The sequence below is a fragment of the Girardinichthys multiradiatus genome, chromosome 8 (assembly GCF_021462225.1).
Source record: "Girardinichthys multiradiatus isolate DD_20200921_A chromosome 8, DD_fGirMul_XY1, whole genome shotgun sequence".
NCBI classification, from domain to species: Eukaryota; Metazoa; Chordata; class Actinopteri; order Cyprinodontiformes; family Goodeidae; genus Girardinichthys; species Girardinichthys multiradiatus.
This window is the reverse complement of record NC_061801.1, coordinates 13,830,928-13,854,039: the sequence shown is the minus strand read 5'-3', so window position 1 is coordinate 13,854,039 and position 23,112 is coordinate 13,830,928. Positions and strand designations below refer to the sequence as shown.

The 23,112-nt window shown below is 40.3% G+C and overlaps 1 protein-coding gene across 2 annotated transcripts in view; it reads right to left on the bottom strand.

Moving 5' to 3' along the window:
* col5a1 (procollagen, type V, alpha 1) overlaps positions 1-23,112 on the bottom strand; it is a 102,664-nt gene that overhangs the window by 2,573 nt on the left and 76,979 nt on the right. Inside the window, exons 31-65 of one of the 2 annotated variants that reach the window (XM_047372697.1) lie at positions 22,564-22,617; positions 21,821-21,874; positions 21,013-21,057; positions 20,762-20,815; positions 20,632-20,676; positions 20,474-20,527; positions 20,327-20,380; positions 20,181-20,234; positions 19,024-19,131; positions 18,827-18,916; positions 18,256-18,309; positions 17,893-18,000; positions 17,686-17,793; positions 15,598-15,651; positions 15,399-15,452; positions 15,207-15,314; positions 15,075-15,128; positions 14,865-14,972; positions 12,065-12,118; positions 11,764-11,871; positions 11,574-11,627; positions 11,424-11,477; positions 11,285-11,338; positions 11,121-11,174; positions 10,921-11,028; positions 10,728-10,781; positions 10,600-10,653; positions 10,274-10,381; positions 10,017-10,070; positions 9,905-9,940; positions 9,761-9,814; positions 9,387-9,654; positions 7,422-7,534; positions 4,796-4,864; positions 15-248 (exon numbers count right to left, since the gene is read on the bottom strand). In XM_047372697.1, coding sequence (XP_047228653.1) covers positions 15-248; positions 4,796-4,864; positions 7,422-7,534; positions 9,387-9,654; positions 9,761-9,814; positions 9,905-9,940; positions 10,017-10,070; positions 10,274-10,381; positions 10,600-10,653; positions 10,728-10,781; positions 10,921-11,028; positions 11,121-11,174; positions 11,285-11,338; positions 11,424-11,477; positions 11,574-11,627; positions 11,764-11,871; positions 12,065-12,118; positions 14,865-14,972; positions 15,075-15,128; positions 15,207-15,314; positions 15,399-15,452; positions 15,598-15,651; positions 17,686-17,793; positions 17,893-18,000; positions 18,256-18,309; positions 18,827-18,916; positions 19,024-19,131; positions 20,181-20,234; positions 20,327-20,380; positions 20,474-20,527; positions 20,632-20,676; positions 20,762-20,815; positions 21,013-21,057; positions 21,821-21,874; positions 22,564-22,617 — 2,790 coding nt within the window. Of the gene's footprint in view, positions 1-14; positions 249-4,795; positions 4,865-4,920; positions 4,990-7,421; positions 7,535-9,386; positions 9,655-9,760; positions 9,815-9,904; positions 9,941-10,016; positions 10,071-10,273; positions 10,382-10,599; positions 10,654-10,727; positions 10,782-10,920; positions 11,029-11,120; positions 11,175-11,284; positions 11,339-11,423; positions 11,478-11,573; positions 11,628-11,763; positions 11,872-12,064; positions 12,119-14,864; positions 14,973-15,074; positions 15,129-15,206; positions 15,315-15,398; positions 15,453-15,597; positions 15,652-17,685; positions 17,794-17,892; positions 18,001-18,255; positions 18,310-18,826; positions 18,917-19,023; positions 19,132-20,180; positions 20,235-20,326; positions 20,381-20,473; positions 20,528-20,631; positions 20,677-20,761; positions 20,816-21,012; positions 21,058-21,820; positions 21,875-22,563; positions 22,618-23,112 lie in introns of both variants that reach the window. The other variant, XM_047372696.1, reaches the window with a different exon arrangement.

The window sequence follows — 23,112 nt, the reverse complement described above, 5'->3', positions numbered from 1 at the left end:
TTTCAATAACTTACCGCACAGCCATCGACCAGGGCGCGGATGTAGGGGTTGTTGTCATACGACATCTCCTCATCATTGGAGCCCAGGAAGCGGATGGCCTTGTCGTAGTTGTCTTGCTCCTGGCTGTGCCATGCCACTGATTGGTAGCAGTTGTACGTCATGTTCTGTCGGGCCGCGGCGCTCAGGAGCCGGAGGAAAGTCATCTGGACCACGCCAATGGGGTTGCCCTCGGCGTCTACGTAGGAAAGCTGGGATGAAAAATAAAAAAACAAAAATGAAATCTAGCATTCGGCTTTAACCCCAGGACAGAAAAAGAAGAAGGTTAACATTATATTGTGTCCTTGTCTTCGGCACTAGTTTAGACAAACATCAATCACAGATGGATCTCATACCTATCCAACTTCAGGTGTTTGTAATGATACCATTAATGTCAGAGATTTAAAGTATCAGTTTGGATTTCTTTAGGTGGGCTTCGGTGGTGTATTTATAAGTAGTCACTTGATGTCTGAACAACCTCAATTTGGAGAAACAGAAATTTAAACCCAGTCCAGCTAACAACTAGTCACTCTGGGGCCAAACCAAAGTGGATTTTTTCCATCTTACAAAAACTCCAAACTTTTTATCAGGGTTAAAGCAAATTCTATTTTTTAAACCTTACAACCAATAATACTTTGCAAGGTTCTCAAACTGTTATCCTCCAAGTAACACTAAACGAACTTAGGCTGCCTTTAGTGGTGCTTAGAGGAAATCTAGGGTTCAGTTATTTGCATGGTTAGAAGAATGAATTGTCATATAGAGCTAAAGAGAACCAACAACTAAAAGATTGAATTTATAAGCACTTTGATATTTGATTCAGAAAAAATCATCTCCAAGGGGGAGAGTAGTGGGAAAAAAAGAAATTTTTCGCTATGAACTTAGGCTAATGACAGTGAACCAGAAACAGCTGTAGGTGGGAGCTTTTGCTGTGTTCCGTTTGGTTACAATGTGGATCAGGGAATGGCACTGTATTTTGCTTTTCCACCAAGGAGGTTCCGGTTCTTAACCAGGGATGATCTTAAATGGTTCTGTAAAAGCCTGTTTGCTTTTCCACAACCTGAGAGCCAAGCCATAGTCATTTTATGTTATTATAAATGTCTCAATAGGTTGTTGTTTGATCCTCCCATGGAGAGATTGAAATATTGTGTCCCACCCATGGATAGAAACATCTGAACCGCAGCTCTACATGCCTGACGCGTGCCGATCCAGCAATAGTTACTACCTGGCCACCTAACCCCCTCCAGGCACTCAGGGCAGCCAACACCGCTTTTCTGTTCGCTGTCCGCTCATACATGCATTGATATGTATATTAATGGTAGTTATTGGTAACCGGCACACTGACCCACTTCAACTTTAGTTAATTTAACATGACGGGTCATTTCAAAATGAACTGCGGGATGATAAGACACAGTCAACTTACGTTATTCTGATGCTAATCTGACATTGTACTACTGGTAAAGTGGTGTGTTTATTATTGTTTTTATGTTTTATATTTGACCCATAAAAACAAAACTCCAAAACGAAAAGTCCAGAGTTTTTAACATGGCACTCACAATGTTTTAATTGGCAGCTGTTCCCCATGAGCCCACCTCAAGCTCCTAACAAAAGTGGTTCTTTCTTCTATTTCAGCATCAAACTGGTGCTAGGTCAGCACCGATTTTCAGTGGCCAGAACCAGAATTTGACTGGGTTGAAATACAAAACACTGCTGCTTAGTAAGCTCTAGAACCAGTTAAGAACTGGAACTGGTTTGATGGAAAAGGCCAAAAAAAACCCAACAAAATTCAGTATTCAGTTTTTTGTTTTTATTTTGGCTATCACTAGGTTTTATATGCTAGGCAGCCATATTGGATTTTGAGGTCAATGTTGGTGAGAAACCTCTGGCTTTAACGGATCTTTCTGTTAATCCACATTCAAAACTTCGGTATCCTCTGAGTAAAAATGGAGCACATGTTTAAATCATATATTTTATCTAACTATGGAGTGCCAATGAATAAGAAGGATTTTTCTTTTTTTATGACAGAAAACTAAAGAAGTGCAAATATTCTTACACTACTGGTTTAAAGTGTTTGATAGTATGGTTGTATTTAAAAAAACTTCATGAGTTGTTGCTTGTTGTAAAACGTTCATAAACCTCTGCATCAAATGGTTAATTACATACATGTCTGTGGTTATTTACACTAAAGATTGTTACCAATAACTTTCTGTAAGAAATTGAAACCACAAATCGTTTTATGTAAAACAGTACAGGTCATATAAAGCAAAATACATTTTTACATAGTTTTGTCTTCTTTGCACCACATTAGTTTTACTTCAGGTAGTTTTAAAAGTTCTGTTTGCAACATAGACAATTAATAGTAAAGGGACACTGACTAATATTGTTCAGTAGAACTAATTATACAGCTCTGTTTAAATAACAGGCTAATGCAAAAGTTATTTAAGTTGTTGCAACATTACAGGAATCCTTTGGATCTGGCCTCCAATTGTATCTTAACATTGAGGTTGTTCAGAATATTATCTACTGCATGGAAGATACCGACTGCTGTCAACAACCCCACCTAACCTCACTTCAAGAAACCCAAACTATTCCTTAAAAGCACTCAGACTGTTACTCCTCTTATAAAATAAATCATCTGGTCATTCTTGTCTTCACAATTTAATGCGCTTTGAGTGCCTTGTTGCTGAAAATCGCTATATAAATAAACTTGACTTGACTAATGCACTTGCAAAAAGAGGCTAAGCCTTAAGTTCTTACTTCAGTTCAAATCTGCTTTATGCTTCAAAGTAGAAATGAATCTTTATTCAGTTGTTCTTTATTTGTTGCACACAATTTCTATATTTTCTTAATACATGCATGTCTGTTACTGTATGTAAATTGTTACATATACTACAAGGGCAGATGCAAGCTGCTAAAGCTTATTGACTGATACCAGTAACTTTCCAGTAAAAGGTTTGACCTATTATCTGAATATTTCAACTAATAATTATTTTACCACTTTTTGCACTAATAGACACTGTATAGAACACTGAAACTGTAGCCAAAGATGGTCTGAAAGAAAAATATCTCCCCTGTCCTAACACAGTTGCACAATGTAAATTTTACACCCCTCATCCCAATATACATGTACTATACAAAACTGGGCGCACTGTAACTCATGGTAAACTCATGGCAGGTTTGGGGCTTTTAGAAAACTGGTGAATATTTTATAATACCAGCCTGATTCCTCACTGACATATAGGTATAGTTTGTATGTATGTAATTATGTCCAGCATCATATAACAATGATACTGTAAAAAAATAAATGTGGAACCTGCATAGAATAAAAAGCAGAACTAAACACCCTATTTAAATACTTGATGAATTTGTGCAGAATCTAAAACCCACAGAAGTGTTATTTTCAAAATAGAAAATACGTGGTAGTAATGACATGCTAATTGCCTTATAATTATCTCAGAATCCTCCTTACCCACTTTCATGCTCATATTGCAAAAACTGAGCTACATTCCATTAAGATGATTATAGGGCTTCATAATCCAGACTGATTAGATACATCTGGAACCAGTCCAAGTTGATCCAGTTTATTTTAATGTTCCTAAATGACAATCTGCATACCAACCATCAGGAATCCATTAGATCCACTTCGCCTTGCAGAAAACTTACTGACTGTAGAGCGCATGCTGAATGCGTGCCATGCAGCCAGAGCAGCAAACTGTTTCAGTCTTGGTATTTTCCTTCCTGGACTTTTTTTTTTGCATATGAGCCAACACTTGCATGCACATGCATATAAGACACCCACAGTGCTGACAATCAAAATTCACGTCAACAAAGATGAAGGGTTCCTAACCCTTTTTCATTTTCTTAAGTATAAATACAGAACCTCACGAGTTTAGGCCAGATTAAAATAATATGATATGGATGGATGGATGGATGGATGGATGGATGGATTGATGGAATAATAAGAGATGGGAGTAAAGTCTGGATATACAAACAGTTTTAAAATTTTTTCTCCAGACAACATAGGAACCATTGAAAGCTTATAGATTCACTGTGTCCAATCATCCAGAAGACACAAAGACTTTGTTTCACCACGCAGACTATCTGAGTATCAGCACTGGGGTCCAGATTCAGGAACAGCTACCCCCCCCCCCCCCCCCCCCACCCCACCCCTTCACTCTGCCCCGTACACTGTGTATGCAGCTAAACATCTAGGGAGAAACATTACCTCTTGATCATCACAAGTCAACAGAGACTGGGTACCCAGAAGCTTCTGGGTGGTGACTGAGTGCCCTAACTGCATTGACCTGGAGCTACACTTTACATAGTAGGAATGGGAGATCAGCTCAAAAGCAGCAGCAAAGAAATAATCCTCAGGTTTAGGATCTTTCTTAAGAAATAAGTCTAAAGTGATGAACTCGTGTGTAAAGGTCATGTCAAGGCACTGAGTCACCTAAGAAATGCTCTTTTCATGGAGGAGAGATATGTTGCACCAGATAACAGAGCTAGAAATTTGTAAAACCCAAATTTAAAAAAAACATTTTTTTTTTATCTTTCCACAAACCTCTCCTTTCCTTTATAGGAGCATCTCTTCTGTGTTGCTGGACTAAAGAAGAATACAGCTTATGCTGAGTCATGCATCTTCCTGAATTAATGATCTACAAGCACAGTGCCAGGCTTAATACATACTTCACAGTGCAGAACCAGAACCATGCAGAGTCCAGGCCTCAGCCGGGACTCTGGAACCTCAGGCAGAGCCACTTACCAGCGAACCTCTCTTGTAGTGACTATACCAAGTGCCTGGCGAGTCTTTGGGCCATTTTGCCATTTTGCTCTGTAAAATATAAGAAGTGGTCAGGGAGGGGAAAGGGACCTAAAAGTCAGGCTTACCAGTTTACCACGTTTGAATTCACTGAACCAGGAACCGGGAGTCTCCTTTACCCAGGATGTGAGCCTAGCCTGGGGGCAGGGATCAACAAAAAAAGGCAGAGGAGGGGGGAAGAAAGATTGTGTTAAAGAGAGAAAACAGATTTGACAGAAATCTAAACCGACCTACTTTAACTTATCCTCTTTCTCGTTCTGTTCTCCTCTGATGAATCCTACAGATCTGAAACCCTGCTCAGTGAGATCAAGTAACCTTACTGGACTACGGTAAAAGGTTTCTGCCCACCACTACAGTATAAACTCCAGCTGGCAGCTATTTGATGTTGAAATATTTATAAGTACATAGTGATGTTAAACGATTGCCCGCCTGCAAAAGAGGCTTTTTATATTGTTGCTTTAGTTTCTGTTGTGCAGGCTGTGTGGTTCTCTGACACAATAACAGTGATTTGTTAAAGTATTCATACCCCTTACATGTTCTCTAAAACAATAAAATGGTTTAAATATATTGACATGCTTTGCTGCAGAATTTTGAAATTCATCACTACCACCTTTGCACATCTGGACACTGAAATGTTCTTTTTTTCAAAATAGCTCAAGCTCAGTTAGACTGAATGAAAAGCATCTATGAACAGCAAGTCTTTCCACAGATTTCATGTTGAAAAAAGCATCCCCACAGCATGTGCTGCTACTACCATACTTCAATGTGGAGATGATGTGTTCAATAAATTGTGTTAAATAGTGTCCACTACATGGTTTGTATCAATCTGCAAACATGACTTTTTATGGCTTTCATTCAACGATGACTTTCTTCTTGCGTCTCTTCCATAAAGGTTTTTACTGAAACAGTTGTCTCATTAAGTCATCAGATTCTTCTACCTGAGCTGTAGATGTCTGCAACTCATCCAGAGATCAAAGCCCTCTTGACCTTTTCTCTGATTAATGAACAGTGTGAGATGCTCAATGCTTGGGGATATTTGTTATGACCTAATGCTGAATGTAAAGTAATGACATTTTGGAAAAAAGAGTACGCCTAACCACTCCGACTGCAATCACAGGTCTCAGTATAAAAACCTCTTATTCTGTAGCTTCTACACAAGGAATCCTCGTACCATCCTCCTCCGCTTTCACCTCCGATTATCACTGTTTTTCAACAGTACCTTGGGGGCTTCAGGCTTGTCCTGCTTACTAGAAAAGCCACCCTCAACTCCTGCCAAATATCATCAGAGTTTCTTCCTTTTTCTATTTCAATCTCCCCTTTACTTTTGGGTGTTGTCTGCATTAGCAAACTAATTTCACAGTTAGGTGCTACTATGTGTCGGTCTGTCATACAAAATCCCAATAAAATACACTTACATTTGGGGCTGCAACGAGACCAATTGTCGAAAAGGTCAAGGGATATGAATACTTTAGCCAGACACTACATTGCTGCTTTTGTCTCTGCGGCTCAGGTTTACATCTGGGCTCTAACATTATTCTGCCTTTAAAATCTATGACGTGGCCAACTGGCCACAGCTCCTAATGGTCTCAGCCATGACAGTGATGAATGTCTCTATAATTAACAAGCATGGTTTGATAGGAAACTGTCAGCAGTCGCCTAATGCGTTAATGAAGGATCACTTATCACTGTAAGACGGCAAGCATTAAACCCCTGCTGTCCTGAAGGGTAACCTTCACTTGTTTTCAGAGGGGATTGAGCAGAGTTTTAACTTCCTGCCTCTCAGCATCTCTAGTGTTGTGTTTTTTATACACCATCTGGACAGTGTAAGTTAGTGCTCATATAATAACATGTTGGAGGGTTTTTAGCATCAATGCCAAGGTTGGCAGCAGGGGCTATTTTCTCTTCATCGGACAGAAGCGAGAAAGCAGCCCATCACCAGAGAGGCTATAAAAAGTCTGCTTCATTATTCCGGGCTTAAGCAAACCCCCCTGCCCCTCTGAGGCTTGATGAGTGGAATCATTAAAATGGCTGTAGCACTTGTGCTATTACACAACCCACAAGTTGTCAGAGACAGGGTTCCTCCACTCTGCTACACTCCTCTCACTTCCACATACTCATGCATAATAAACCAGAAAGTGTTCTCGCTGTGTGTCTGTCACCTGCCATTGCTTTCATATGCGACATAGTACTTTCTACTCCATGTCAAAGCTGCATTCAGATAAATAAAAAGACTTTGGGTGAGTTGGAGAGAATGTTGTCTGGTGTTTGTAAAATATAACTGATGCATCATCTCCCACCTCTCCTTGTCACATCACAGTAGGCAATCGAACAGCGGCTAATTATACAGCTACACAAGTCGCAATGCTCTGGGTGTTCACGTTATAAATTCAGTGCGCACAGCAGTTAGTCCCATATGTGAGTGGAAAAAATAATATTTTCCTTATCTGCAGTGTTCTGCAAACATTCCTTCACTGTCAGTGCTAATGGTAAACTGGAAGTTTTCTTCCTGACCTCTGCATAGTGTGTTTTCTCATGTTGAAGTGCTTTGCATGCACACAGCCAGACGTACCCCTTCAGACTTCTTATCTGGGAAGATACAACTCTCTCCACCTGCTGTGAAGTTGCAGTAGACCTTAAAGGAGTCCCGCGAACAACCCTGGTTTGGATCAATCCAGTATTCGCCTGTAAACATGAGGAAGAGTGTTTGATGTCTGTCCTTTTCTTATTCAGATTAACATGATATCTTTCACTCGATGGGGTACTTTTTAAAATTATATATAATTAACAAGTCTGTATAGATACATAATCAATCCTTAATTAGAGGGGGAAGTAAAACAAACACCCAAAAAGGGGCTTTATGTTAATACTACCTTTGGCTAAAATGAAGCAGTGGGTAAAAGAACAGTAGCATCACATTCTTGTAATAAATTCAATGTTGGAATTAGACCCAGACTGAAGGTTTATTAGTGACCATTAGTAAGTATCCCAGAACAGTCCACTGTTGTTGACACCCTGGTAAAGATGTGTGCAAAAGCATTCAAACAAACTTACTGGTCTTTCCTATTTTCAAGAGTAAGAAATTGACCTTTGTACTATGTCCTATTTATACCCCAGAGAAACAGGAAGTCATGGACTATTAATTATCTGAAAAAGTTCATGATGGGTAATACAGACCTAAAATTTTATCAAAATATTTTCTGATATGTATTTCGCTATCAATAAAATTGATGCTAAAATATTTTAAATACCCAATGTCATCTTTTTGGTAACGCATCTGTCACTGCATAATGTCAGTTTTCCCTGATTGCGATAAACACTACAATATTTTCTCATGACTGTAGGCACTTGAGTAATTACAAGCAAAGCATCAATTACAAAAAATCTTCAAATTTAGATAGTTTATAGGAACTGTCATGGGTGCCACTAATTGTGCCACTGCCAATTTTGTTAAAAAAAGTTGATCTTTTAGGCATTTTTATCCACACTGAATAAATTAACTGAAATTAAATGTAAGTTTTTTCCTAGTAATTCAGCATATTAGATTCAGCATAAATTTTTTTTATTTTCAGTTTTTGTTACAGAATAAAAATACAGTAAGTACAGAAGACACTGTTTTTCCTTCACGTTCCTGTCAACAGAGGAGATTAAGGGATTCAACTATTATGCATAGGTGTTTTTGACATCTTACGCTGCAGCTGTCATCCTTGTCCAGAGATTAATCATGCAAAGAAACATAGGACCACCTTAGCCAGTTGTGTCCACTTCGCGTCTTCAGGGAGCGGTGTCCAGTATGTTTTAGAGGTGTCCCTGCTACACCTAATTTAAATGGAAGAGTTGCTTCATTCATTACAAATCAGTTGTGCTGAACCAGGCTAGCGGCCTCAAGGACTGTTTTTAGACACCACTCACTAATGCTAACCAGAAGTTGAAATAATGCAGCTGTTGCTAATGGAGTTAAATAATTATTGTCCAGCGGGTTGAATTTTGCAGATTTGGACAACTATTAACAATAGCATAAACAAATTGAATTCAGTTTAGTTGTAGCTTTTATCCAAATCCACTGTAAACTTGTAGTAAAATTTCAGTTAAAACTGCAAACTAAAAAATAAAATTTACTTTAAGGCGCTAATAAGATGCATATACAGTATACGTAATTCAGTGGAGGATTTCTGGCTACTCCTCTATTTAAAGAGACATATTCTTGAACCATGTCTTTTATTTGCTCAACCTAAAACCCTGTTACATTTTCTCCAACATCGACCTAAGTGTAAAGTGTTTGATATTGTGAGCTTCACTGTTTGGGGTTTTTCTCCCAGCTGTGTTTGCTCCATATTCATTCCTTTGATTTTTCCATTAATATTAAAAAAATATCGCAGCATGTATAGTGTACAGAAATGTGAGATTTCAGTATTAATAACACAACCCACTTATATGTGCCATGGTCTCTAAAACAGTTCTCTTTCACTGAAGCGAAATTAATGATTCAAGAGCAGGATATAAATATAGAGGAGTAAAAACAGAACATGACACAAACCATCAGGGAAGTCAGGGTGGCACAGCTGCAGGTCCTTGCAGGTGCGAGCCGGGTTGCTCTGTGTGCCCAGCGGATGCTTCATCTGCTCGATCTCTAGCTTCAGCGAGTTGAGCGACCCGAAGATCTCCTCCATGCCATCGTCGTAGTCCTTGTAGTTTGCATCCATGGCGGCATCGTCCACCATCTGGCTGGCATCGATGTTTCTACGTGTTCTGCCCTTAATGGGAGCATGAATGGGGAGTGGGTGGATGACGTCGCCAGGAGGGCCCTGTTGCGGAGAGATGGACAGAGACAAAAAGAAACAGTTAAGACAGAAAGTAGGTGTGTGTAAACACAGGCACACAATGGCGATCCTGTTTTGTTTTTTTACTCACAGGAGCGCCAGGAGGACCAGGGGTACCAGTCTCTCCTTTTGGACCTGTTTGACCCTAAGGAAAAAAAACGTCAAACCAGTGATCATTTCTGATACATACTTGTTATTGCATCTGATGTAATACAGGTTTCGGAAAATCACTCACAGACGACCCTTTGGCTCCTTTGGGACCTGGAGGACCCTAAAGACCGAAACAATATCAAGCAATCAATAGGACAGTGGCTGTTATCAGACTAATAAGAAGAATATAGACTTACAGGTAAGCCGGGAGGTCCAACAGGACCAAGGGGACCTGTAGGACCAGCAATGCCCTAATGGAAAGAAAACAACATGTAAATACCCAGGCTTGCTTACACCCCTGAATGATACATTATCGACCAGTTTAAGATAGTAAAAAAAGGCATCTGTCTGCTAAAATAGTTTAATTAAAATTTCAGAAGTTTGGAAAAGACAGAGAGAGAGAGAGAGCTAATTGCTATTGTAGTGTTTCTCTCCTCTGGGCTGTGTTGCTTACAGTATCTCCTTTGGGACCAGAACCTCCTGAAGGGCCGGGAAGACCTCTGTCGCCCTTTTCTCCCTGTTCACCTGGGGGTCCAATCAGACCAATGAGACCTGGATGGCCCTGGGTACAGAAAACACCGTGGGCATGTTAATAACACAACTGTCAACAATAAATCAGCTCAAACATAAATAAATCTATCTGGCACACACTCTAAACATGAGGTGCCAAATGAACAACCAGAGGCTAATAAATCTCATCAGTTATTGATCATTAGTTTTGATGTTACGCTGGTGCTCTAAATTATTTAGGTTACTTTATTGGGTACTGGTGGTATTTACTTTCTCTCCTTTAACACCGGAATCTCCTTTCAAACCAGGTAAACCAGGAGGGCCCTGTCAGAGAAATAACAGATATTTAGATAATATTTCAAAGGGAATAGCAAAGCCAAGCAGATAAGTATACCCACCATAGGTCCAGGAGGTCCATCTGGGCCTGGAGAACCAGGCAGTCCTTGCTCACCCTTCAAACAAATTTCAGTTATTCACAATTTTCAACATGCCAACATTGTGACTTCTTTATGTTTCCCTTTTAGCCAGAATTGTTTTTTATAAACGTTGTATTTTTACAATACCAAACAAGTATAAATAAGGTGTACTTACAACTGCTCCAGGGATACCCCTTAGTCCTTCAGAACCAGGCTTTCCAGGTGATCCTTGAGGGCCCACAGGGCCGGTTTTTCCTTGGGAACCTTCAATGCCAGGCTCTCCCTTTAAGGTTACATTAAATGTTTTATTCCTAACCTAAGGATTATTTTCACAAAAATAAGAATTGTAGAACATTTTTACATTCGGTGAGTTACCTTTGCTCCTTTCTCTCCTTGTCTTCCCTCAGGCCCTGTTGCTCCAGGAGGCCCCTATTTAAATTAAGAATTGACAAAGATTATTGAAGTATAATACAAAAGTATAGAATCTGATAACTTTTTTTTGTTAAAATAAGATTGAAAGACGTCCAGGAAGTACTTACTCTCTTTCCGGGTGGTCCAGAAGGACCAGATTCTCCAGTGGGTCCTGGTGAACCCTAGTTTAAAATAAAAACGCAGCCATTAACAGTTTTCAGCAAAAACATAGCAGTTTTACTTTTTATAAGTGACAAAACCACTCACAGCCTGACCGGCCTCTCCATCGTCTCCCTTATCACCAGCTGGACCATCTAAACCCTGAATTACAAACAAACAGAACCTTGGTCAAAAAAAGAATTATTTAAACAATCTAAACACAAGAGATTAGATTAAATCAGTCATGCTAATATTTACAGCTGGACCGGGCTCTCCAGGGGGCCCAGGGTCTCCAGGGAAGCCACTAGGACCCTGATAATTAGAAAGAAAAAAACAGCATTAGTCTTTTTGGACTTGTACATTTAAATTCTGCACAGTAAAGATCATCTTGGCCATGGCTTTATGGTATAAAAGTAATTTCTATATCTCAAAGCAGATTAGAACCTACAGGGCTGCCCTTAGGGCCATCATCTCCAGGTGGACCTTTAGGGCCAGGAGGTCCTGCAGCACCAGCGGGACCTGCCTCTCCCTTCTCTCCACGCTCTCCTCTTGGACCCTGGTATAAAATAAAATAAATATGAAACAGGTGAACAAAACAGAGGGAGCTGCAAGAAAGCAATGGCTTACTATTTTATTACGCTCTTGGATGTAAAATGTAAGCTTTTCACAAACAAAGAGTGCCTCTTTGCACTTTAATTTAGATCATTTGGCTCATATGAAGTCAAAGAGAGAAGAGATGCTTCACTCACTGGTGGACCCAATTCTCCCTGAAGTCCTGGCTCTCCCGTCTCACCAGCATCGCCCTGAGAGAAGACATTTGGGAGGGGTATTAGTGAAGACGGACAAACACATACATTATCAGAAAAAGGATCCATTGTGGTACAACAAATCCCATCATTTACAGCAGCCCTGACTGTCCCTGTGCCCTTGTCACCTAAATGGGAACAGAAAGACATGACACAAGAGATTTCAATCCATCAAGTGTGTGCAGACTGTGTGACTCGAATAAAGGGTGTGCTGACCTCACCGTTCTTTCTGGACCCTGCCCACATATCTTGTCCTTTTCCTATCCCCCCCTACTGAATGGTTGCCCTGTTGACTCACCTATATTGAAGAAAGTATCGTTATTCACTGTCATATAGGCCTACTGGCCTCCCAGCTGGGGTTAAGCTGATTAAGTCTGCAGCACTTGTTTTTTTTTAAGAAAAAATATGATCCCATGTCATGTTTGGAAGGAGAGGAGCAAATTGATGGCACAGTTTTGCAGAGGCAGTGAGGGGGCTGTTCGGCGATGTGTTGCCATCAGCATTTCCAGGTTCCCTCAAGCATGAACGGCTCAGTGTTTTGGACATCAACTGGGACTCTAAAATAAGCGTTGAGCTGTCTTTCAAAACCTCTCACGTTGTAGTCAAGAAGTCCAAACTAAGCAGTTGGGATGTTTCTTAAAAAGCATGACTGAATCTTAAAGTTTTAGCAACACCTGCTGTTTTTTTAATAAATGCAGTTTTGCATCTTGGACTAAGTAAGCCTACTTGTGTCCACCAATGGTGTTCCTGGATAAATCTGCTGACAAGAGAAAAAAAACAAGACAGCTGCTCATCACAGATACATGAGGGATGTGCTTACAGAAGAAAAAAGCCTGAGTTTTGTTGCTTGCCAACTTTCTGCACCAGCCAATAAAATGCCATTTCAGCTGAAGGGCGATTAGCCAAGAAGAGCAGTGTGTGGGTTTGTGCAGAAGGAGGACAAGCTATTCAGATGGGGATTATGAAGCAGCAAAAGGTGATTCTATTGACTGAAGCAGATAAAACAAATCACATCATCACTACCAACGCAGAATGATGAGCTCAGCAGTCCAGCAGCCGCCAAAGCACAACTTCTTATAATGAAATAGCAATAACAAATGAGATGTCTATCTAAGAGTGGCTTTTAATAAAGTATTTGACTTTGTACACTGAATACTCCTTCATTGGGTTTGGTGTTATCCTGTCACATTACGGTTGTAAACAAAAGCACATCCCATTTTAAATTCATAGATAGGAATTAGTAGCTCAAAAAACATTGTAAAAGGGTACCTTTCAGAAATGGGCCTGAAATAATCCAGCAGCTGTATCAGATATCCATTCTTTGATCGGATATTGTGGCGAGATCCAGACTCCATCACCATTTGTTGCTAAAGGTAATTTTTCACTGATTGTACTCTAAAACTTCATAGGATTATAGGAACACCCCCCCCCCCCCCCCCCCCCCCCCCCCCCAACACACACACACACTCTTTAACCTTATCTGATCAACATATACAGTCAAACTGAAAACATTACAAACAATTGCACAATTTTAATTGCACCCTTCTTTACATTACCCCATGTGCCACATTCTGATTTGGAAATAAAAGTCACTTCATCTCAGCGTGATCTCTTCACTCACACAGTTCACATCCACGAGGAGCAAAGTTAAAATGAACAAATTTTGAATCACCTTTTTAGGCCTTATAACAGTTGCACAACATAACACCATTCAGGTGTAGGCTACAGTTGTGTTGCTGCTACATTCTGCAGCAGCAACACACAAAGGTGTTATGCAGTCTGCGTCTATTGTGATGAAGCAACGCAGTAGTTTTGTCCAAACTAAACTTAGCTGTAAACCCTTTAAATAGTTTTCAGCAGTCAGCAAATGTTGGAGAAAACAGGAAAAAACGTTTTAACTCGAATGAACTCAGATTCAGATGCATAAAAAAGAATGTCTTCTCCTACCAAGGTGTGTCTGCAAACATGTGCCAGGACTGCTTTAATGGTAAAAAAAAAAAAAACCTTTGTTGCTGTATGAGATGTTAGGTTAGAAGTACAGATATTAGTAGAAGATGTCGGTTACATGTTTTGTGCTGAGATTTAGAGCAGTGGGAGTTATGTTGGACTGTTACAGTAAAAGTAATGGAGGCGAAAACCGTAGAGATTACAGAGGAGCAAAAAGGGCCTTCATTAGGTGTTAACTAGACTCCAGTTCTTTCTTTATCTTTATTTTTTTTTTCAACTTTCAACCGCTATCTGCCATGAATGCAATCTATAAAATGAAGGTGGAGCTAGGTGTCAATCGCTAACAAATATTGTTAAAAACTGTTTAAAAATATCATCTTGATATATTTTCACCTTCTTTCACTAAAATAATAAACCCCTCCTTTATTGAGCGGTTAATGCAACTTCAATCACCATCACGCAGATGGTGTAACGTCGCCTCTACCCATGAATTATTAATGAACATTAACTGTTACCATGTTTTTGTTGCCTTTACCAACAATTTAGACACCAATATTTGTCTATGAACTTCTGCTATGTTCTAAAATCTGGTGTTATTCTAGTATCTTTTGCAGGTTTTAACAGCAATCAAACTATTTACTTTATTGTTTTGCAGCAAAACAGAAATGCAAAGCACCAGAGATAGCAATTATAGAGCAGCTGTGGACTTTTTTTTTTTTCAGTTGTTTATTATTGCTTATTTGGAATATGTTCCCAGATAGAAGTAAATAAAACAAAACCAGATGAGCACTTTTACCTTTTCTCCAACAGCACCAGGGTTTCCAACACCACCAGGGGGTCCCTGAGGACCGTCGGCTCCTGGGGGACCTGAAGGACCTCTGGGACCAGGAGGACCAGGTGGACCCTACAATAGACAATAAAAGTCATTTTAATTTACAAATGCATTTGTGCTGGATGCTGTTTTCAATACAATCACAGCCTCAGCGTGGGTAAACACCCGTCTTACCATTTGACCCACGTCTCCAGTTTCACCTTTCTCACCAGGTGGACCAGGCAAGCCCTGAAAAAGTAGAAAAGGATTGGATTTTGCTCTTCTAGTTTTGATTATTTAAAATACAACTAATGTTGCAGTGCACACCTGCAGCCCAACTGGGCCTGGAGGTCCTGGGAAACCTCTTGACCCTTCATCTCCCTTCTGGCCAAACATTCCCTGCTGACCTCTGGGACCTGGCTCTCCATCTGCACCCTGCAAAAAGCAAGAGGTTAGTAAATGAACCATGAGGTAGAGTTGTTACACCAAGAAATAGATATACACAAAGTAAGTACTTACAGCAGGACCTGGTGCTCCAACGGGGCCTTGAGGGCCCGTAGGACCTGGAGGACCCTGGAGAGGAGAAAAACAATAGAACTCTTGTTATTTTTCATCATATAAGGTGTGCGTATTCCCTATAAATACAAAACTATATAAGCAAGAAAATCTCAAAATGTAGAATGATTCATAAATATTTTCTTGTATGAAAAAAACTTACATGTTCTCCTTTGTCACCTTTACTTCCTTTCTGTCCTGGTTCTCCAAGTTCTCCCTGTGAAAAAAATAAAAAAAACATCAAATGAAATGCAATCATCAGTAATGCATGTATGCACTTTAGAAAGCACCTGGTCTAACATTTCCCATAACAAAACTGACAAAACCAACAGATATTTTATTCAGTCCTCTTTTCTGACAATCGCAATTTACAACTGAAAGGGCTTATTATGAGTCACTCACATACTATCAACCAGAGGAAAACAAGATGATTGCATCCATTATCCTACAATATACAAAATAAAGCCATTTGTACGTTTGAACCCTTTCAGAGTCTTTGTACACGGCTGGTGTTTGGACATTTATTCCTAATATCTATCAGTGCTGAAGCCAAATATGGCTTTTATGGGTTCTGCCAGACAGTGCATTTTTTTGTCTCCAGGAAATGCCCTTAAAGCAGTCGATTTCCCACAGACAGCGTTTAAACAAGGAAGTGTATGAATGTGTGTAAACCTTAGCTAGTAATATTCCTTAGATCCACACAGCAAAATGCCCTCAGTATTGTCCGTGTCCATCTTCCCTGAAGGGGACACTGTAGGGCCAGGTAAGAACTGAGACACTCTCCAATAGGATGAGAGATTATCCTTTGACTTTCTCCATTGCTGATCTTCCTGCAAATGTTTCATAGAGAGGATAAGGAGTTGCTCTCACCCCTGAATGCTAAAATGTTGCAGTGACACATTGTGTTACTCCATCTAAATTCAGCTCCTATCCCCTTTGTGTTTGTACAGAACAGTACAAAGCAGCAACAATGCCGACTAGATTATTAAAGATCTGTAAATCAATGCAAACTCTGTAAAAACAGATTTCCTTTTGAGTGCTTAGGTCAGAGGGATGGAGATGAGAAGAAATATGGTTTATATCTCAGCTTTGGAATTTAGTGTTACGGGTTACGTTTGCATAAACATCCTGTTAGTGACACAGTTTAAGTTTAAATTATTGCCATGAATATTATGGGTTTTTTTTGGCTTTAATTATGTGTTTAAGCTCTCTGTTTTGAATTAAAACAAGATACAATAATTTTAAAATCAAAACTGGGTGTGCAAGTTTAAATCTGTTATGTGTTTGTGATGCCTTTCCTGTTCTAATAACCAACTGTGTCCAAGTTTAAACCATCTGGCCCAGCTAGTTCCCTTCAAGATGGAATGAAATTAGCTAGGATGTTCTGAAACCACTCAGGGATTTATATGTTTTAACCTGTATGTATGATTTGGACTCTGTGGATTAGACATTGAACATTTTTCACCCTATTCTTAAAACAATCATTGAAAAGGAGTGTTCTGTCCTAAAACAAACTGTTAAAAACACAAGTAAAATAATTCAGTTAAAAATAAATGCCCTAAGGAAGATTAAAAGCCTTTCTAAACAAATCCACTTCAATTAACTTTTAAAAAGGCCCGGTTTAGCGATGGCACAAAGATCCAAAGGCAGCAGGTTCCAGAGTGTGGGTGCAACCACAGAAAAGGCCCTGCCACCCCAGCGTTAAAGCTTAGCCCTTGGAACATCCAATAAAAGCTGACTAGATTACCTCAAGGACCTGCCATGCACAGAAACACTTATAATTTCAGAAAGATTAGGAGGTGCAATGATATTAAGAAATTTACGGGTCAATTTGGTTTTCAAATGTAAAATCCTTATCAAATTTTACCCCTAAGTTTTTAACACTGTTCATTAGATTAAGAGTGAAAGCACTGAAATTTGAAGTGGCGTTGCTGCCAAATAAAATTGAAATACAGATGGAAGTTTTTTGTTTGTTTAAAAGCAAAAGATTCTGGCCTAACCACTGTCTGAGAGAAGTACCGTAGTGTAGTAGAGAATGGAGAGCAACCTGGAATCAGAGACAAGTAGATCTGAAGATCATGTGCATAACAGTGGAAGGATAACTGGTACTGAGTTATAAAAGCTCCATGTAGCAGCATACAAAGTGAAAATAGAAGAGGGCCAAGAATGGAGCCTTGTGGGACCCCACATGAAAGAGGAGAAGAGTCCTCTCTGTCAGAAGAAGTGAACCAGGCCATATAAAGCAATTGACCTTGTCTCCATCCTCTCCTGGTGGTCCTGGAGGTCCTCCAGGTCCTGGCAGACCCACGGGTCCCTGAATACCATCTCTTCCGGCTGGTCCCTGAGGTCCTTTTTCTCCCTAGAGTTAATTCATGATAGTGCAACACCACACAGTCAGCCAGAGAGACATAGCAATATATAACATGCCACAGGTATATCTGTTATAAGAGCCCCTTACCGGTCCACCTTTCTCTCCAGCAGGGCCTGGAGGTCCTTGTGGCCCAGAACGTCCAGGTGGACCTGTAGGTCCAGCTGGGCCAGCCGCACCCCGCTCACCAGGAGAACCCTTCAACAGCAACACATTAATGTTAGTCATCAAAAACAATTAAGCAAAAATAACACATCAAAGATTAACAATACAATCAGTCCCATGTGCCATCAGTGTGGATAGGCCCCTCTTATGTAAGTAATATGTTTTGCATATCATTATTTGTTTTATAAGGGAAGATTTCAGGATAGCAACTTTAGTGTAAAGGCTGCCCTCAGAGATGGATATGGAATAAGGAAAGGTTAGCAAATGGATGCAAAGAATTGTACTCACTGCAGGGCCAGGTGGGCCTTGAGGACCCTCATTCCCTTTCAGACCGTGAGCCCCCTGCAGAGCAAAATTAACAAAGGCTTGAGAAAGAAAAACACATCTGTCGAGGAAGCATCCTGCCTCATAAACTCCCTATCTTTTAACTGGCACAGCATGAGGTAGACAATCTCTTAGAGTCTCCAAAGCAGCCACTGAGTAGATGGAGAAAACTGTTCTTTACCAGTACAGCAGCAAATCTGCTTCATCATTACAGGGAGAGCCAGTGTAATGCATAATTTAGAAAGTCTGATGTTAGGAGCTGAATTGCTTCTGCAAATGATGTTTTGGTATCAGGTTTGCAATAAGAAAATATAAGAAACTGCATAATAACAAGTGAATGGAAAAAAATAAATTAAATAAACAGCCTGTCTTATCTTGGAGCCCACTCAGAGCTCTGATGTTCAGTTTCTTTTACTTTGACACATTGTTACAGCAATCTAAAAGCATGTAGCCTATCATGAAATAACTATGGTGCAAGAGATATTGAGTTTGTTGGAAGGCATATTTGAATACTGAGCAGAAAGATACAACTTACTACAGGGCCTGGCAGACCTCTCTCTCCAGGGAAACCTCTTTGCCCAGGAGGACCATCCTTACCCGTTGGGCCCGCAGGACCAGGGTCACCCTACAGGTAAAAAGACAGTGTCCTTAGTTTTACTAAATAATGTTCTAAATCAAATAGTGCATAGACAAGAGAAGTGTAATTAATTGACCCAGATTCCTAAGTTTCACCTTGGCTCCTTCTTTTCCTGCAGCTCCAGGCAAACCGTGTTCACCAGGTGGGCCTGGGGGTCCAGGATGACCCCGATCTCCCATTGGCCCAGTCTCACCTGTTGGCCCCTACACACAAAATAAACAAAAAGCTTAAGAAATTTCAAGCATAACGTGTAACTAAAATACTAAGCCTACATCTATCATGCATAACATTATGACCACTGACAGGTGAAGTGAAGGACACTGATTATGTCTTCACCATTGGACCTGTGGCACATTGTTTCCTAAAAGTTGATGTGCTATAAGCAGAAAAAAATGTTCACGCAAAGGGATTTCAACAAGTTTGATAAGGGACAAATTGTGATGGCCAGACAACAGTCAGAGAATCTTCAAAAGCTGTTGTAGTGGTTTCCTGGTCTGCAATGGTTGGCATCTATCAAATGTGGTCCAAAAAGATAACAGTGGGGAACCAGTGACAGGGTCATGGGCAGCTGGGCTCACTAATGCACATAGAGAGTAAAGGCTGGCCTTTGTAGTCTGATTGTAACAGATGAGCTACAGAATCTGAAATTGTTAAAGACGTTGCTGCTGGTTCTGATAAAAAACATCCGAATGCACTGTGCAGTGCTGTTTTTAGCATTTGGGGCTTCATAGGTGCAGACCAGTCAAGGATCCCAGGCTGGTCTTAATGCTGTGCTTGATCAGTGTATTTGGTGGGAAGCATTAAAGAGAGATGCTTACAGTTCTTAAATTCTTAAGGAGAACCTGGGCATTTGCTGAGTAGGAGGACTACATCTACTTAAAGCCTCAGTGTTCCACCATTATGGTGAATGTTCTCAGCTGGCATTAGCAGAACTGCTTGGAGGGTAAGTCTGCTAAACAGTCATGCATAATGGATGAAGAGCCCAAAGCTAATATTGAAAGAAAAACAGCACCCAAGATATGGCTCTCACGACAATTAATCAGCTGTTGCTGGACCCAATGAAAGTGTTCTTAGCTGTTCCTTTCAGGTTTCTCTTCTGCTTTTATGCAAATACACTTCAGATAGTACACTTATATAAGAGGAACTTCTAAACAAGTGATAGCAGCTAGTACATATTAGCACAGATTCAGTTTTTTGGGGGGTAAATAAAAAACAACATAATTCGCAGTCTAAGAAAAAAAAAGGACTTTACCTGAGGTCCAACCACACCTGGAGGACCAGGAGGGCCTGTCTTGCCTTGGAATCCCTGGATATGACAGAAGAAACCAAAACATATTCTGTCATCAGATATAGTCTGTTGACTACAAAACAGCTTATCAATCAAACTGATTTACTTACAGTCTCTCCTCTCTGTCCAGGATGTCCAGGCAGTCCGTCTTTCCCTGCGGGTCCCTGAGAAATTCACAGAATTTCACAAATCTTAAGTAAAACTACAGCAAGTAACAAAAAAAAGCAAGTTGGCTTTCTAAGGATCATCTGACTCACAGGAGGGCCCTTTGGTCCTGGAAAACCTGTTGGTCCCTGAGGCCCTGGCAAACCCTGGAAAAAAAAAAAAGTCGCTATTCAGAAATCATTGATCTCTCAAAGAACTGCACAGTCCTTTCAAACAACCTGAATTTTGATAAGAGAATTATATTACATACCCTCTCACCAGGAGGTCCCGGTGGGCCGTCATTTCCTGAGTTACCCTTAAGAAACAAAGCAAAGGGGGTCAGCCGTGAAATAGCAGACACACAGAAAGACCATTAGATCAGAGTGAAATATTTTACAGACTTTTGGTCCAGCTTTCCCCGTCGGTCCTCTCGCCCCTCTCTCTCCTCTCGGCCCCTGATGGAAACAAAGACGTGATTAGAATCACAGAGAGGGCTACATGAGAGACACTGATGACCTGAAAACGCTAAGATTAATTAATGTTTCAACTTGGCTATCCCTGAAGAATAGCCACGTCGAGAGCCCCCCTACTTTTACTGAGGTGCCAAGTTTGCCATCTGTAGATAAGCTGAAGTGTGCTGAGTAAGACTAACCGTTGGTCCTCTCTGTCCGCGTGGGCCTGGTTTTCCTCCTGTTCCCTGTGGATGTGAAGAACACGCAGTGATCAAAGGAATGGCAACTCACATCATTAAGGGGGGGGGGGGGGGGGGGGGGTCGGGCTGCATGCTCAACATGAATTAATCTAAAGGCCAGAAGAGGGTAATATCTGCAGACAGAGCTGAACAGAATTAAGCCATTAAAGTGCTCTGAGATCAGCTTTTACATCTAATCAGGGCTTATCTGCTTTTATATCATCATTAATACTTATAATCACTAACAATTGTGCTATTAGTGCTAAAGAAAGTAACTTTATGGATTTAACAATTTAAGTTATGTCGCACCGCCCAAATTAAAATAGGTTCATTTAACTTTAATGAGAAAACAAGTGCATCTTTTGAGTGGTATTAAACCTTCAAGTAAGACCACTGAATCTTTTTTAAAGGCATTATTATTTCTTTTTGCGTGGGAGTTCAATCTCATAAACTTCCCGAGTGTCCTGTAAAGATGAGAAGCTTTATGTGCGCTGCTCCAGTCGCAGTGACAAACTATTACTCTTTCAGGCGAGCTAATGGCCCGTCTCTTACACACAGAGCGAATGAAACATTGCTCAAAGCGCCACCGAGTGATAAACAATGTTTTTGCTGGTTTGAAATGAGTTGTGTAAGAGGTGCTTTCTTTCTCTGCTTGGTCAAATCTGTTTCAGTGCCATGCCGCCTCCACTGGGTTGATCAATCTCGATCTGGGTTCGTGTCCAACACTTTGTAGGGCTAATGCAAATAGGAAATGCTAAATGTGACATACCCGAGAGCCCTTCTCTCCGTTGGCGCCAGGGAAGCCTTGGAAGCCCTGAGATCCCTGTGTGGCAGAAGGAGAAAGAGAGCAATTAGTAACCTGAGAGAGAAAAGATAAACACTTCTTTATTTATTTCACTCCCTGGAATACCCCCGGCCCATTATACCTAGTGGGACAGCAGTTTTTTATTGTTATCGCATAAGCAGCTGAGAGCTGACAGAAATAGCATATTCAAATCCTCATCTCTTTGATCAGGAAGCTTCAAGCACATCCACTTTTCAGACTGTGACTTTGCCACAAAGAGTATAAAGGCTAAACCAACTAAGGCTTAAATAAAGCAGCCTAGAAAGCATACATTGCCCATTTTATCATTGTTTTTTAAGACATGGAAATGCACAATAAAAAGGCTTATTAGTTTTTAAAACTTTTTTATTAAAAAACAAATAAAAATAAAAAGTGTTCTATACCCTTTTCATTAATCAATAAAAACATTTTTTTTTTTTGTATTACAGCTACCAAATCCTACTTTTATTTGCTGAACAGCTTTCTGGATGTTTCTATTGGTGTTTTGATGGTTCATCTTTACTAGTGAGCTCCGTTAAAAGGTCTCTTTGACATCACCCTAATCTTGAGCACTACCCATTCCAGTTAGAAGAAACTATTATTACCTTAAACCTAAATTTGCCAGAAGGATTAATTTTGGGTAGTATCACAGTGTAATGGTTTTGGTTAGCAGCACGTGGAGCACTTGCCTTTGGTCCTTGTCTTCCTGGGTAGCCTGGCAATCCAGGAACTCCAAGTTTACCCTGTGGGAAAGAAATATTTCTTTATACAGGAAATGCCTGAGATTCGCCTGAAAGACAAACTCAGCCAATTGACAATGAAACTTTACATGTAACATAAACAAAGATAATAAATCAACATATTTTAACAGTGAAAGGGGCAAACTCACAACCCTCGTAGGATTAATGGTTGAAGTTTTTTTTTAATGATCGGTACTAGAGTCTCTGACTTAACATACAATTTAACCTGGAAAGACTCACAAAGAGAAGATTAGAAAAGTTTATTAGTGAATGTTTATTTCTTTGGCGCTCGGACCCCAGTGGAAGACGTGAATCCTGAGAATGACATGCGCTTGAATGAACATCTTAGGGTTAGATTTAGAGATGTCTTCCCCCCCTGGGATCTGATCCTGGTGGTGGAGTGGAGGCCTGAGGAGATTGGAAGGAGTCTGGAAGCTAAAGGGTGGAGATGGGGTGGAGGAGGGTCAAAGTTCAGCTGCAGAACGCAGGGTTCCATGG